A 16,117-nucleotide genomic window follows, 5' to 3' on the forward strand; every position below is an offset into this window, starting at 1 on the left:
AATTTCACCTTTACTTCCCAGGTGTAGATCCTGATAAAACATACAACTTGAGTCTTAAGGCCCTTCCGCACAACCATATAACCCAGAATATCAAGGCAGATAATCCACAATATTTGCTCTGAACTGGATTATCTGAGTCCACACTGCCATATAATCCAGTTCAATGTGGCTTTTATACAGCTGTGTGGAAGGGGCCTGAGTGGCATAGTAGATCTACGACTCTGGAGAACAGGGTCCAAATCTCCAGTCAGCCATGAAAACCATATACTCTCAGCCCTAGAAAACCCTGTGTTGGATTTGCCTTAGGGCAGTGTTTCTCAACCTGGGGGTCAGGACCCCTGAGGGGGTCGCGAGGAGGTGTCAGAGGGGTCACCAAAGACCATCAGAAAACACAGTGTTTTCTGTTGGTCATCGGGGTTCTGTGTGAGAAGTTTGTCCTAATTCTCTTGTTTGTGGGGTACAGAATGCTCCTTTATTGTAGGTGAACTATAAATCCCAGCAACTACAACTCCCTAATGTTAACGTCTATTGCCACCAAACTCCACCAGTGTTCATATTTGGGCATATTGAGTATTTGTGCCAAGTTTGGTCCATATCCATCATTGTTTGAGTCCACAGTGCACTCTGGATGTAGGTGAACTATAACTCCAAAACTGTATTAAGGGGTCGCAGAATTAGGAAAGTTGAGAAACACTGCCTTAAGGTTTTCATAAATAAAAAACAACTTGATGGCACACAACATCAAAATTAGAAATGTGTTGTTGAAATTAGAAATACCGAGGGTTTTTCCAGGCTGGCCAATAGTTCCAGGAAACATTGGTGCACTCTCCACCAGGATTCCATGCCTTGTAATGTTTTTTCTGCTCCTACATCCAGCTAGTCCCTAAGTATAGCAGGTTTGGGGCTCTGGTTTGTTGTTAGTTGTAATGCTGCTCTTGGTCTGCATATTTCTTTTAGACCAGTGGCTCTCAACCTGGGGGCCCAGATGTTTTGGCCCTCAACTCTCAGAAATCCTAATAGCTGGGAAACTGGCTGGGATTTCTGGGAGTTGTAGAACAAAACACTTGGGGATCCATAGGTTGAGAACGACAGTTTTTGACCATTCTTTTCTCTCTTTTGAGTCATGGTGCTTCATGAACTCAGGCTGTCTGCCCCAGATCATAGAATCAAAGAGTTGGAAGAGACTCATGGGCCACCCAGTCCAACCCCATTCTGCCAAGAAGCAGGAATATTGCATTCAAATCACCCCTGACAGATGGCCATCCAGCCCCTGTTTAAAAGCTTCCAAAGAAGGAGCCTCCACCACACAGAGAGTTCCACTGCTGAACGGCTCTCACAGTCAGGAAGTTCTTCCTCATGTTCAGATGGAATCTCCTCTCTTGTATTTTGAAGCCATTGTTTCGTGTCCTAGTCTCCAAGGAAGCAGAAAACAAGCTTGCTCCCTCCTCCCTGTGACTTCCTCTCACATATTTATACATGGCTGTCATATCTCCTCTCAGCCTTCTCTTCTTCAGGCTAAACATGCCCAGCTCCTTAAGCCGCTCATCATAGGGCTTGTTCTCCAGACCCTTGATCATTTTAGAGATACTATTCTCTATCTTACACATTGAAAACCAAGTAGTGGTTTGAGGATTGGCTTACCCAGGCATGAGCAAACTTCAGCCCTCCGGGTGTTTTGGACTCCAACTCCCACAATTCCTAACCGCCGGTAGGAACATGGCCATACAGCCCAAAAAACCTACAACAACCCAGTGATTCAGGCCATGAAAGCCTTCAACAACACAGCGTGAGGAATGTGTATTCTCTTGAGGTCTTGTTGGACTGCAGCTTCCATTCGTCTGGACCAACATACCCCATAAACAAGAATGTTGAGTGTTGTAATCAAAACATTTGAAGGTCCTCATCTTCTCCATCCCTCCTTTAGAAGTCTGCCTGAATTGAGATATATTGTTATTAACTGAAATGGCCCTTTTCATGAAATATTGCAGGATGTATGAACGTATGTCATGTCATGTCTGATGTTGTTTGTTGTAGAAATCTATGCTCTGAAGACTGTGGCTGAATGGAAAGCTGCTCTGGATAAATCCCTTATTGAAGCAGCCAAGTCTCCCCTGCCAGTGGAAGTGTTTAAGGTAAATATATATATTATTCCTTCTTTAGCTAAAAATGTCTAAGGAAGCTACCAATTTAAAGTGTTGTCAAGTTATGATCTCTCAGACTCTGCTAAAGCAATCTTGCAAAAAAAAAAAAAACTCGGATGGGGTCACCACAAACTGGAGTCTACTTTTTTTTCATGTCAGAAACACCTTGAGAAACCGCAAGTTGCTTCTGGTGTGAGAGAATGGGCTGCCTGCAAGGACATTGTCCAGGGGACGCCTTGATGTTTTACCATCCTGTGGGAGGCTTCTCTCATGCCCCCACATGGGAAGCTGGAGCCAACAGGCAGGAGCTTACCTTACTCCCCAGATTTGAACCACCAACCTTTCGGTCAACCAGTCCTGCCAGCACAAGGGTTCAACCCATTGTGACTTCAAGTCAACTTGAAGAGATATGACAACACCAAATTGGCTGCCTTTTGTTTTATTGTGGATTTAAAATATAGATGGAGTGGGAGAGTTTTATATAACCAAATGCAGCCTTTCCAGACCACCACATTTTAGTCCATTTCCCTCGTACACAAATATCAGGTTCCCAAAGATACCAAGAATACATTAAGTGTTATATGTTTTCCCCCCATAATTCTATCATGGAACAAAAAGCAATTCCCAGTTCTGATATTTCTAGCAAAGATATATTTCTTCTCAATTATTTTTAATGCTATTGGGTTTTTTAAAAAGATAATCTTGTTATACTTCAGCATCAAGTATTACTGAACTGTTTAATCTTGATGTATATTTTATTACCGTGAAATGTTTTCCCATTTAAGCTATTTATTATGCTACTATTTTAAAAAATCTACCACCACATAGATTTTCGAAATCATTTCGTTATTATTTCCGCATGTCTGGTGCAAGTTTTATAGTTGTTGTTTGTTTTATCAGTAAAAAAATATATATTTATCACACCAACAGTCAACAACAGAGGGAGAGGGAAGCTTCAGAAGTTCCCCCTGTCCCATTTGGAGGTTTTTTTAGCGTATTGCGCGGTCACGATTCGTAATTGTTTCGTAATTTCTGAAATTTTGTAAATTTCGAACTTTTTAAAGAAAAATTTCGGAATTCTTTTAAAAATCGAAATGCAAAAACCCCCTAAAAACGAATCGAGTTTAGAAACAAATTTTTCCATGGTTGCCCAGCCCTAGGATTTACAGTTCATCTGCAATCAAAGAGCGCTCAGGACCCCACCAACGATGACTCTAGACCTAACTTGGCACACAGAACCACCATGACCAACTGAAAATACTGGAGGGATTTGGGGGAAACTGACCTTCATTTCTGGAAGTTGTAGTTCACTTACATCTGGAGACATGGTGACCACCACCGTTGACGGATCTGGACCAAACTTGAGGGATTTGAGGGGACCAACCCACCACTGTGGGAGCTGTAGTTTATCCTGCAGCCAGAGATCATGCTGAACCTCAACAATGATGCATCTAGAGCAAACTTGTCCTACTGATGGGAGTTTCAGGAGGTTAACCTGGCATGACCTTATGCATTTTGTAAAAGCAAAAATGACTTTTTCAAATAACCCAGACAACGCCGGGTAGCCAAGTTAGTATTGTATTGTCGAAGGCTTTCATGGTCGGAATTACTGGGTTGTTGTAGGTTTTTTCAGGCTATATGGCCATGGTCTAGAGGCATTCTCTCCTGACGTTTGCAGGCGAAACGTCAGGAGAGAATGCCTCTAGACCATGGCAATATAGCCCGAAAAAACCTACAACAACCAAGTTAGTATTACTTTAAATAAAAGTTTATTTTATGGTTTCTCTTGTTCAGAGTGGTTTCTCTTGTTCAAAGACAGTGTTCTCCAGATTAATTCCATATCTGAGATTCATTCCTTTTTCCATTCTCGTCCTTGCCTCAATTTCAGTTTCTCACCCGCTATGATTGTCAAAGCAATGTATTCTTGAGCTGGTGCTCCTTATTTGTGAATTTGGACTCCCTGCAGTGAGGATATATCTGAAGAGAAAACTCTGCAGGTTTAATAAAAGGAGAAGGCGGTGACTTGCAAAGAAGTGCAACTATCTTGCACTACATATAGCTCTTAGTTCATTGCCAATGCTTTTGAAAATGCTCCGTTCTACTGAAGCACAGATAGTGGAATTACTGTTATTAAAGTACTATTAAAGTGCTATCATTCCTATATCATCCATCAGTGCTGGAATCACCCCATTTATGTGTTAAAATCCACCTATTGGAAACAATAACTTCCCAGCTGTCACCAAGGGAGGAAAATAAAGCACATATTAGTACTTATTTTATCTTATCCAAAAGACTCCAACAAAGCAAAATAGTCCACATGGGCATGAATATAAATATTTCAAATCACCAAGCATTCCAGAAAGACAAATCAGTATGAAAGGCTAAAAATCCTATAGGTAAAGGAACGATTTTCCCTTGACATTAAGTCTACTCAAGTCTGACTCTGGGGTTTCTAAGCCGAAGAGCCAGACACCTCCAAGGTCATGTGGCCGGCATGACTACATGGAGCGTCATTTCCTTCCCACAGAAGCAGTAGCTATTGATGTACTCATATTTGCATGTTTCCAAACTGCTAGGTTGGCAGAAGCTGGTGCTAACAGTGGGAGCTCACCCTGCTACCTGGATTCGAAATTCCAACCTTTTGGTCAGCAAGTTCAGCAGCTCAGTGGTTTAACCCACTGCATCACCAAGGGGACTCAAAATCCTATAACTCCTAAAAATGCCAGATCATTTTGAAAGAAAATGAAGTGAAAGAAGAGAAAAAAACCTGATAAGCTAAAAAAAAGGAAGACTAAGCATTTTCTTACTTTTTCTCTTCTGCCAAAAAAAGAGAGAAAGGGAATGCCCCATGGAAGCCCACAGAGTAATATAGACACCAATTCTTGCGTGTTGGTTCACATTATGCACTCATTAGTAGGTTTTACTTAATTTTATGAAATATATCCTGGAATGGAAGTTAATCTTGAATGGAAAACAGATATGGAGATAATATACTTTCCTCTGGAGTCTAGGCTGTTCATTTTTAAGTTGAATTTTTGGGTATATTTACTAGTATCATATGCTTGAGTTAGAACCATGATCACGTTCCTATCTTCCCAAATACTTGGTCCATCCAGCATAGTTTTGTTGGAGATAGCAACTTTCTTCAAGCCTCCAATAGTAATTTGTTTTGTATATAATTCAGATTGTTTACTGTATTGTATATGTGTGTGTAGGTATGCAGTTTTTCTTAACTCTGTGTTGTGGGTGGGACTCCCCACCATGTGACCACATCTGGGACCGTTCAGCTCAGACTGTTAAGATTCTTAGAAAGATGCCCCATGGTATCTGCACTGAGAAACTGCTTTAAATCCTATATATTGTCAAAGGCTTTCATGGCTGGAATTACTGGGTTGTTGTAGGTTTTTCGGGCTATATGGTCAGGTTCCAGAAGCATTCTCTCCTGGCATTTTGCCTGCATCTATGGCAAGCATCCTTACTACCTCTGAGGATTCTTGCCATAGATGCAGGTGAAACTTCAGGAGAGAATGCTTCTAGAACACGACCATATAGCTCGAAAAACCCACAACAACCCAGTATTTCAAATCCTCTGTAACTGGATTGATATGCAATGTACCTGTACATATGCTGAATACATGAAGTTTATGAGTAAACCAGCTATGTTATTTCAACGAAGACTACTTTATTTTTGGTCTCTTGACCAAAGAACAGTTCTGCAACTCTGCTGGGTTTTTGTTGTTGTTGTTCATTTGTTCAGTCATTTCTGACTCTTCGTGGCTTCATGGACCAGTCCACGCCAGAACTCCCTGTCGGCCATCACCACCCCCAGCTCCTACAAGGTCAATCCAGTCACTTCAAGGATACCATCCATTCATCTTGCCCTTGGTCGGCCTCTCTTCCATTTTCCCCAGCAGCATTGTCTTCTCTAAGCTTTCCTTTCTTCTCATGATGTGGCCAAAGTGCTTCATCTTGGCCTCTACTATCCTTCCCTCCAATGAGCAGTCAGGCTTTATTTCCTAAAGTATGGACTGGTTGGATCTTCTCGCAGTCCAAGGCACTCTCAGAACATTCCTCTAGCACCACAGTTCAAAAGCATCTATCTTCCTTCGCTCAGCTTTCCTTATGGTCCTGCTCTCACATCCGTAGGTTACTACAGGGAATACCATTGCCTTGACTATTGCTGTTTTTTGTGCTGTGGGATATCTTTGTTCCTCCCTAACAGTTCAAAGAGATATCTAGGTATATCAGTCTAACAGCTGAGAAACCTAATTGGGTGAATACTGGAGGATATTTACTACTAAGGCGAAGGTTGACTCAAGCGAGTTTTTAACTCTTCTCAGGAAGAGCATACTTTTCAAAAGGTTACAATCTCATTCCATTCCAAAAGGTTATGAATATTCATTTTCCAAAATCTCTTTTGAGAGATTTTCATTTCTCAAAAGTTTAGTGTTGCTCCCCATAAGCAAAATGGAGAGAGCAAATGGCAGTGAATCTGTGAGTTCACACCAGCTAGTACTCTTGACTTTTAAGGAACTATCCAAGGTGCTGAAGCCATTTCCCACAAATAGATTCAGCACTGGATAGCTCATTTGAGGTTTAAGCAAACCCCAGGCAAATCAACTGATGCAGGAGCCATCCATTGACACTAGATTAAGTCGGCATAAGTCAGACATAGTTGTCCAATTTACGCTTGTAGATTATAACCACTAAACTTTAACATTTGATCTATGGTTTCTAGATGAAATTAGAAGAAGGAATATGCATGCTTGTGTACATGCTTTGAATGTATATATTGGAGTGTCTTCTTGCTCAGAAATATTAAAACATCAACAAATGTATAAGGCACTGTTTCAATCAATAATTCTCCAGCTTTGGTCTTCTAGATGTTTTCAAGCAACTTCCAGTATTGTCGAAGGCTTTCATGGCCGGAATCACTGGGCTGTTGGAGGTTTTTTCAGGCTATATGGCCATGTTCTAGAGCAGTGTTTCTCAACCTCCCTAATGCCGTGACCCATAAATACAGTTCCTCATGTTGTGGTGACCCTCAACCATAACATTAATTTCGTTGCTACTTCATAACTGTAATTTTGCTCCTGTTATGAATCAGAATGTAAATATCCAGTATGCAGGATGTGTTTTCATTCACTGGAGCAAATTTGGCACAAATACCTAATATGCCTAAATCTGAATACTCATGGAGTTGATTTTGTCATTTGGGAGTTATAGTTACTGGGCTTCACCTACAATCACAAACTCCCATGACCAATAGAAAATATTGGAAGAGTTTGGTGGGCATTGACCTTGAGTCTGGGAATTGTAGTTCACCTACATCTAGAGAGCACTATGGACTCAAACAATGATGGATCTGGACCAAACTTGGCACAGATCCTCAATATGCCCAAATGTGAACACTGGTGGAGTTTGGGAAAATGATACTTGACATTTGGGAGTTGTAGCTGCTGGGATTTATAGTTCACTTACAATCAAAGAGTATTATGAACCCCACCAACGATAGAATTGGGCCAAACTTTCCACACAGAACCCCCATGACCAACAGAAAATACTGTGTTTCTGATGGTCTTAGGTGACTCCTCTGACAGCCCCTCGCGACCCCTCCAGGGGTCCCGACCCCCAGGTTGAGAAACACTGTTCTAGAGGCATTTCTCCTGACGTTTCGCCTGCATCTATGGCAAGCATCCTCAGAGGTAGTGACCTCACTACCTCTGATGATGCTTGCCATAGATGCAGGCGAAACGTCAGGAGAAATGCCTCTAGAACATGGCCATATAGCCCGAAAAAACCTACAACAACCCAACTTCCAGTATTCCCAACCAGTAATGTTTAAGAATTCTGGAGGACGATGTTAATGGAATGAGTAATTATCAATCTCTCCTCTTATTTTAATTCAATATTTTGGGGATTTCAATTTTAGTGATTTTTAAAATTTCAAACATAAATGATTAATTTTATAATTTGCACTAAAATAACTAACACGAAGGCTTAAAACTAATTGTTAGTTCCAACTAGAGGGGACCAATCGAATCAGGGGGATTTGCATCAGTGTTGACTTATGAAATTGTTATTATTTAATTATCCTACTTACATTAGGATTAGCAATTACATTTGGGGCTAGGAAATTAATTTCTGAATTCATGCTAATGTTAATTAATTAGATTAAATGCTAATGTGTTTCCAAGCTATCCTTCTGCCCTTCATTTGTCTTTGCTTTTTATTACTCAGAGGTAGAGCCCATGCTTTCGCTTAATGCGCTTGATGTTGATTGGGAGAGCAAGGTATTGCAAGCTTGCCTTGGATTAACACAAAAATTAGCCAAGTGTTTCAAGGGAGAAAAGGGATATCTGGAGAACTCAGGTGATTTCTTGGCCAAACCGGGGGCTTGGATATGTATTACTATACATCTCCATCAGCTTTCTCCATCCTTGGAGTTGTCTCTGTCAGTATTCTGACCCCTTACTGAAAGTTCACTCTTTTCTCCACCCCAACATACTGGGCAGTAGTACATACTCAAAGTTGGAAAGCCCAGTAGGCTGTTGAAGATCCCATCCTCTCAATGGTGCAGCCTTAGAATCATAGAATCATAGAATCAAAGAGTTGGAAGAGACCTCATGGGCCATCCAGTCCAACCCCATTCTGCCAAGAAGCAGGAATATTGCATTCAAATCACCCCTGACAGCCTCTGTTTAAAAGCTTCCAAAGAAGGAGCCTCCACCACACTCCGGGGCAGAGAGTTCCACTGCTGAACGGCTCTCACAGTCAGGAAGTTCCTCCTCATGTTCTGATGGAATCTCCTCTCTTGTAATTTGAAGCCATTGTTCCACGTCCTAGTCTCCAAGGAAGCAGAGACTCCCTCCTCCCTGTGGCTTCCTCTCACATATTTATACATGGCTATCATATCTGCTCTCAGCCTTCTCTTCTTCAGGCTAAACATGCCCAGCTCCTTAAGCCGCTCCTCATAGGGCTTGTTCTCCAGATCCTTGATCATTTTAGTCACCCTCCTCTGGACACATTCCAGCTTGTCAATATCTCTCTTCAATTGTGGTACCTAGAATTGGACACAATATTCCAGGTGTGGTCTAACCAAAGCAGAATAGAGGGGTAGCATTACTTCCCTAGATCTAGAGTTGAGAGAAGTACAGTCATCTTTCCACATTTGCTGATTTAACTTTTGTGGATTTGATTGATTGTGGATTTATGTAATATGTTTTCTTTCAGAATCTTTAGGTCCTCCAGCATGACTCAATGGTCAGCTTCCACAGGAAGTTAGTATCGGAGATGCAGTGGTGGACATGGAGTTTTCTGGCAGTTACTAGCCTCCTATGAATCCCTAACTCCTCCAGTTCTATTCTGAGGCCAACATCTAGAAGATGTTAACCATCAAGTCATGCTGGAGTAGCCACAGCCTTCGAGAGACATGTTCTTTCAGATTAAAAAAGGTTTTTGAACATGTGCAGGTTTTCCACTTTCAGGCCAATCTTGTCCTCCTAACCCTGAAGCATTTGCACAGTTAAAGCTTGTGCACCAGCTGTGCCCATACCTTGGGAAGACTGACTTGGCCATGGTAGTCCACACTCTGGTTACATCCCGTATAGACTACTGCAACACACTCTACATGGGATTGCCTTTGAAGACTGTTCAGAAACTCTAACTTGTCTAGCGAGCAGCAGCCAGGTTGCTAACTGGAGCAGTGCTCAGGGAGCATACAACTCCTCTTTTGCGCCAACTCCACTGGCTTCACTATAGAGCCCTAAACAGTTCCAGCCCAGCTTACCTGTCCAAACGTATCTCTCCTTATGAACCATCTAGGAATTTAAGATTGTCTGGGGAGGCCCTGCTCTCGATCCGGCCTTCTTTGCAGGCATGTCTGGCAGGGACGAGAGACAGGACCTTCTCAGTGGTGGCCCCTTGGCTGTGGAACTCCCTCCCTAGGGAAATTAGATCAGCCCCCTCCCTCCTGATCTTCCAAAAAAAAGTAAAAACTTGACTCTTTGAACAAGCCTTTGGAAATGTTGCATAACAGATAAACATGGAACTATGAAGGAGTGAAACATGGAACGGCTTAGACGATGCTACTGAAAAATGAGATTAACAGGAAGGCATTGGTGATTATATGTTTTTAATGGTTTTTGTATGGATTTTTATAATATTGTTCTAAATGTTTTTAATTGTATTTTATGACTATTATGGCATCGAATTGCTGCCAATTTTTAAGCCACCTTGAGTAACCTTCGGGCTGAGAAAGGTGGGATAGAAATATATATATATAAACCCTTGTGAAAGTGGAGTGACTATTACCTTTCTCTCAAGATCACCAGACTTTCTAATGCAACTTTTGATGTTAACCAACAAACCAGACTGATCAAGAAAAGGGAAAAAAACACTCCTTACTGACCTTTACTCTTCTTATACTTTTTTCCACCATCTATTGAATGTTAGGAAAGAGATGTATTTGAAGGGGAAGTAGATATATTTTCACAGAAGAAGAGAGAGTGGAGAAAACAGGTGATAACAACTGTTATTCTAGACTGGAATTTCTGGTTGTGACGAGGGTAGAATACAGAGGATTATCTTGGCTCAGGTTTACAAGCCCCAGATGTTCATATCCAAGTCAGCTTTAAGATTCCATCACCAGCATTTCTAATTTTTCAAAACAGTTTGCCCATATTGAAATGCAGGAACGTGAGCATATCGTGGAACAAGCCCAAGCTTTGGGAATGTGGTACACATTTTCCTCCAGACTCTAGCAGTCTCTCAGAGGGCATTAGCAATGACCTGGACCTCCTGCTTTATGTTCAATAGGATCATGCTGACTTGAAAAACCACCAGTTCATGGTGGGAATGAAGTTGGAAGCAGTGGATGTAAAAGAGCCATGCAGCATTTGCCCTGCCACAGTAACAAAGGTGAGGTATCTCAAATGGGGAATGACAGATGCACCTATTAGTCCTGAGTTTGAAGGAATGGGATATAGCTTTTTTGGGCTATATGGCCATGGTCTAGAGGCCTGACGTTTCGCCTGCATCTATGGCAAGCATCCTCAGAGGTAGTGAGGTCTGTTGGAACTAGGCAAAAGGGTTTATATATCTGTGGAATGACCAGAGTAGGACAAAGGACTATTGTCTGCTGGAGCTAGGTGTGAATGTTTCAACTGACCACCTTGATTAGCATACAATGGCCTGACTGTGCGTGGGGCAAACTTTTGTTGAGAGGTAATTAGATGTCCCTGCCTGCTTCCTCTCTGTTGTTGTGCTGTTGCAATTTTAGAGTTTTTTTTAATACTGGTAGCCAGATTTTGTTCATTTTCATGGTTTCCTCCTTTTTGTTAAAATTGTCCACATGCCTGTGGATTTCAATGGGATGTCTTGACTTTTCCCTTTTTCTTTTAGCTTTAACACAGGAATGGGCAAACTTCGAGCATCCAGGTGTTTTGGAGTTCAACTTCCTAATTCCTAACAGCCGATAGGAATTGTGGGAGTTGAAGTCCAAAACACCTGGATGCCCAAAGTTTGCTCATGCCTGGACCAAACTCTTGGCTTTTGCCATTTCTCTATTCAGAGAAGGGGGTGGTTCTTTTTTGGATAATAGTTAAGATACAGTCATTGCATTGACCCATGGATAAGACAACCCAGTTTTGCAGGGTTGATGTTTTTTGGCTGTAATTTCTAGACTTATACATGAGTATATCATCTAATTGATAGCTTAATTATATTTTAATGTCTGTGATGTACCTTTTTATCTATACCTGTTGTAACTTTGATAAGCCTCCTGGATCCCAGATAGGATGAGGATGATGAGGATGCAAAACACAGAACTGGACATCTACATTTGCAAACATTTCCATGAGGAACTAATACTGTGTGATTTGCTTCCCTTCAGGTTTTTAGTCACCATTTTGTCCAAGTAACCATTGATGACCTCTGTCCAGAGGCGACAGCCACCATGATCCTTTGCCATGCCGATTCCTTAGGGATCATGCCAGTCCAGTGGTGCCTTAAAAATGGAGTCCATCTCACACCTCCCAAAGGTTCGTATTTCCATGTAACAGCCTCACTTGATCTCTGCTTAATTTTGATGTATTTTACTATCAACCTTCTGGTTGGGAAACAGAACCTGTAGCTTCTGAGATATCTGAAGCTGTCCTCACAGAGGCATTGCTTCTCATAGTGTTGAACTCTTATTTCTTCTATCATATTATCTAGGGCAGCATTTCTCAACACAGGGGTCGGTATCCCTGGGGTGGCTGTGAGGGGGATTCAAAGAGGTCACCAAAGACCATCAGAAAACACGTATTTCTGATTGTCTTATGAACTCCTTTGGCAGTGAAGGCTGAAGCTCTCTCTGCCCACCCTTCTCTTCTTTTTTTTGTGAACTGTCAGCAAATCCTCCCACAAGCCAGTCTCATAGCCAAGGAGAGGGCTGTTTCTGAGACTCCAAGCAGGAAGGGGAGAGTAGGCAGGCTTGGCGCATGACACCGTGGTGCGCATGTATGGGCGAGGGAGAGCGCGCAAGGCTGGAGGGAGGCTCACATCCTTTCAAGGCAAGGGAAAAAGAATCCATGCAATATGGGACCTAGAGTGGCCCAGCAGCATCAGGAGAACCAACAGCAGCAGAAGCAGCTTAAGTAATTTGTAACACTTTTTAATAGAAAAAAGGTCAGTCTTTCCTTATGTTTTTTATTCTCCCATAAAACTACAACTCCCAAAATCGTGGGTCAATCTTCCCCAAATTCCACCAGTATTCACAGTTGGCCACATTGGTTCTGTGTGCCAAGTTAGGTCCAGATCCAGGTCCAGATCCATTGTCAGCTGGGTTCTTTGGATGTGGGTGAACTACAACTCCCTATGCCAAGGCCAATCACCTCCAAACACCGCCTGTATTCACAGTTGGCCACGTTGGGTCTGTGTGCCCAGTTTGGTTCAATTCTATCGTGGTGTTCAGAATGCTCTTTGATTGTAGGTGAACTATAAATCCCAGCAACTACAACTCCCAAATGTCAAAATCAACCCCCCTCCCAACCCCAATTCAAATTTGGGTATATTGAGTATTTGTGCCAAATTTGGTCCAGTGAATGAAAATAAATCCTGCAAATCAGTAGAAAAATTACAGTTATGAAGTAGCAACGAAAATATTTTATGGTTAAGGTCACCACAACATGAGGAATTGTATTATGGGGTTGTGGTATTAGGAAGGTTGAGAACCACTGGTCTAGGACAATGGTTCTCAACTTATGGGTCCCCAGATGTTTTGGCCTTCAACTCCCAGAAATCTTAACAGCTAAACTGGCTGGGATTTCTGGGAGTTGTAGGCCAACAGACCTAGGAACCCACAGGTTGAGAACCACTCCTCTAGTGGCATGCAGTGAACACAGATGTGCAAATGTGCATGCATATAGAAACCTTGTTTTACCTTTGCCAGGTTTGGAAAAAGGGAGTCAGCCTGTGTTTGTAACTGAGTGTCTCTTTCTCCTTTCAACCCATTTCTAAGTCAGATTAATAGTAGTCATGAAATTTACACTAAATGGGAACAAAAGAAAAGCCGAGTAGATTTCTCGGGGCCAGAAATAGTACTTTTGTGCTTGCTTTTGGTTGCCAGCCAGCAAATTAACATTCATTAGCTGCCACCATATGTAAGCACTGACTTGGCACGGCTTATATTTATTAAGCTGGATTTATAGACCTCTTTCTTTCTTTTAGTGTTAACAGTGATTGTCTATTTTATGAGCTATTAAGAGGAAAGCACATTTCCATTAGCAGCTCAAGGAGCCTGCACTTTGCATAATGTTCGCTATGTGCTTCGCTGCAGCCCTGCCAGACTTGGCTAGAGCTTAATGCCCGTGACTGAAATCTTCCTCAGTTTATGGTTTGAGCTTGTTTATATTATTAATATGTAAATGAACCTGTCTTGCTCCTAGTTTAGAGGAGCGCACCTCACACCCAAAAAACCAGCCCCAACATTTAAGAAAGCAGCATGATTTTGGTACATTTTAATCACAGACTCTCAGTGGTTCTCAACCTGGGGTCCCCAGATGTTTTTGGACTACAACTCCCAGAAATCCCAGCCAGTTACCAGCTGTTAGGATTTCTGGGAGTTGAAGGCCAAAAACATCTGGAGACCCCAGGTTGAGAACCACTGCTCTACAGTTAAACCCAAAATTTGGGTGGCTCAATAAGTATGGGCTAACAAAAAGATAAAAGAATGGTGCCTTGATTTGGACACAGTGTGATTCCAAGTAAAGTGGTCAGACCAAGACAGAATAGAGCGCGGGTAGCATGACTTCCCTGGATCTAGACACTAGACTCCTATTACAACAACATCTGTTATAGAACTCCAGTATGCTGATGACAACGTCATCTGTGCGCATTCAGAAGAAGATCTACAAGCCACTCTAAACACCTTCGCAGAAGCATACGAGAAGCTCGGCCTGTCATTGAACATCAAGAAAACCAAAGTGCTGTTCCAGCAGACACCAGCCAACCCCTCCCCAATGCCAGTGATACAGCTTAATGGTGTTACATTAGAAAATGTTGATCATTTCCGCTTGGTAGCCACCTCTCCGCCAAAGTCAACATCGACACCAAAATACAACACTGCCTGAGCTCTGTGAGTGCAGCATTTTTCCGAATGAAGCAGAGAGTGTTTGAGGACTGGGACATCTGTAGGGATACCAAGGTGCTTGTCTATAAAGCTATTGTCCTCCCAACCCTGCTCTATGCCTGCGAAACGTGGACTGTTTATTGACGTCACATGCAACTCCTGGAATGATTCCATCAGCGCTGCCTCCAGAAAATCCTGCAAATCTCTTGGGAAGACAAGCGGACAAACGTCAGCATGCTGGAAGAAGCAAAGACCACCAGCATTGAAGCGATGGTCCTCCACCATCAACTCCGCTGGGCCAGCCAGGTTGTCCAGATGCCCGACCACTGTCTCCCAAAGCTGTTGCTCTACTCCGAGCTCAAGAACAGAAAACAAAATGTTGGTGGACAGAAAAAGTTATTTAAAGACGGGCTCAAAGCCAACCTTAAAAACTCAGGCCTAGACACTGAAAACTGGGAAGCCCTGGCCCTTGAGTGCTCCAGCTGGAGATCAGCTGTGCATAGTAGTGCTGCAGAATTTGAAGAGGCATGAATAGAGGGTGAAAGAGAGAAACATGCCAAGAGGAAGAAGCATCAAGCCAACCCCGTTCGAGACCGCCTTCCACCTGGAAACCAATGCCCTCACTGCGGAAGAAGATGAAGATCAAGAATAGGGCTCCGCAGTCACCTATGAACCCACCACCAAGACACCGAATTGGAGGACCATCATCCTCGGACTATGAGGGATCGTCTAAGAAGAAAAAGATTGATGCAGGCCAAAATCCCATTGGCTTTTTAGCTGCCGCATCTCATTGTTGGCTCATGTTTAACTTGTTGTCCATGAGGACTCCAAGATCTTTTTCACATGTCCTGCTGTCAAGCCAGGCAGCTCCCATTCTGTATCTTTGCAATCATTGGTTAAAAACCTGAGCCCAATCTGGGTTTTACAAATCTATTATGTCTTAAAAGTCAATGGGAACATGTTAATAGTGTTAGGAAAACGGTTGTTTGCTTTGGCGATGCTGCCCATGTGACGTAGCAACACTATAAATGTCAATCTTGACATTCTTCATGCTTGCAGGCAAGCATTAATATTTTCCATAGTATTCATGCCTCTTTGGGAGATGATAAATGTGTTTGCGCAATTCTCAAGTGCTTGTGAAGTCTTTTTGTGGAATTATTTAAAACAGAAACTGACATCATTTTCCAATGCAAAGACAACATTTTTCACACGGAACAGGAGAAAACATTGTCTCCTGTAAAGGGAACATAGACTTAGCACATTTTTCCTCACCTTCTTTTGCAGTAGAAAATGTATTTATTTTTCTGGAGAATGTAATTCCTCCCAAGATGTTGCAAAGTGTGATGAATCACCACTGCTACTATAT

The 16,117-nt window shown here is 42.3% G+C and overlaps 1 protein-coding gene across 3 annotated transcripts in view; it reads left to right on the forward strand.

Annotated features, from left to right (window-relative positions):
• Positions 1 to 16,117, forward strand: part of SFMBT2 (Scm like with four mbt domains 2) — a 94,876-nt gene that overhangs the window by 40,734 nt on the left and 38,025 nt on the right. For all 3 annotated transcript variants that reach the window (XM_060776457.2, XM_060776458.2, XM_060776459.2), the window contains 3 exons: positions 2,035 to 2,132; positions 10,959 to 11,060; positions 12,034 to 12,181. In XM_060776457.2, the coding sequence (XP_060632440.2) occupies positions 2,035 to 2,132; positions 10,959 to 11,060; positions 12,034 to 12,181 (348 nt within the window). The remainder of the gene's footprint in view (positions 1 to 2,034; positions 2,133 to 10,958; positions 11,061 to 12,033; positions 12,182 to 16,117) is intronic.

Source organism: Anolis sagrei, chromosome 5, assembly GCF_037176765.1.
Source record: "Anolis sagrei isolate rAnoSag1 chromosome 5, rAnoSag1.mat, whole genome shotgun sequence".
Classification (NCBI taxonomy): Eukaryota; Metazoa; Chordata; class Lepidosauria; order Squamata; family Dactyloidae; genus Anolis; species Anolis sagrei.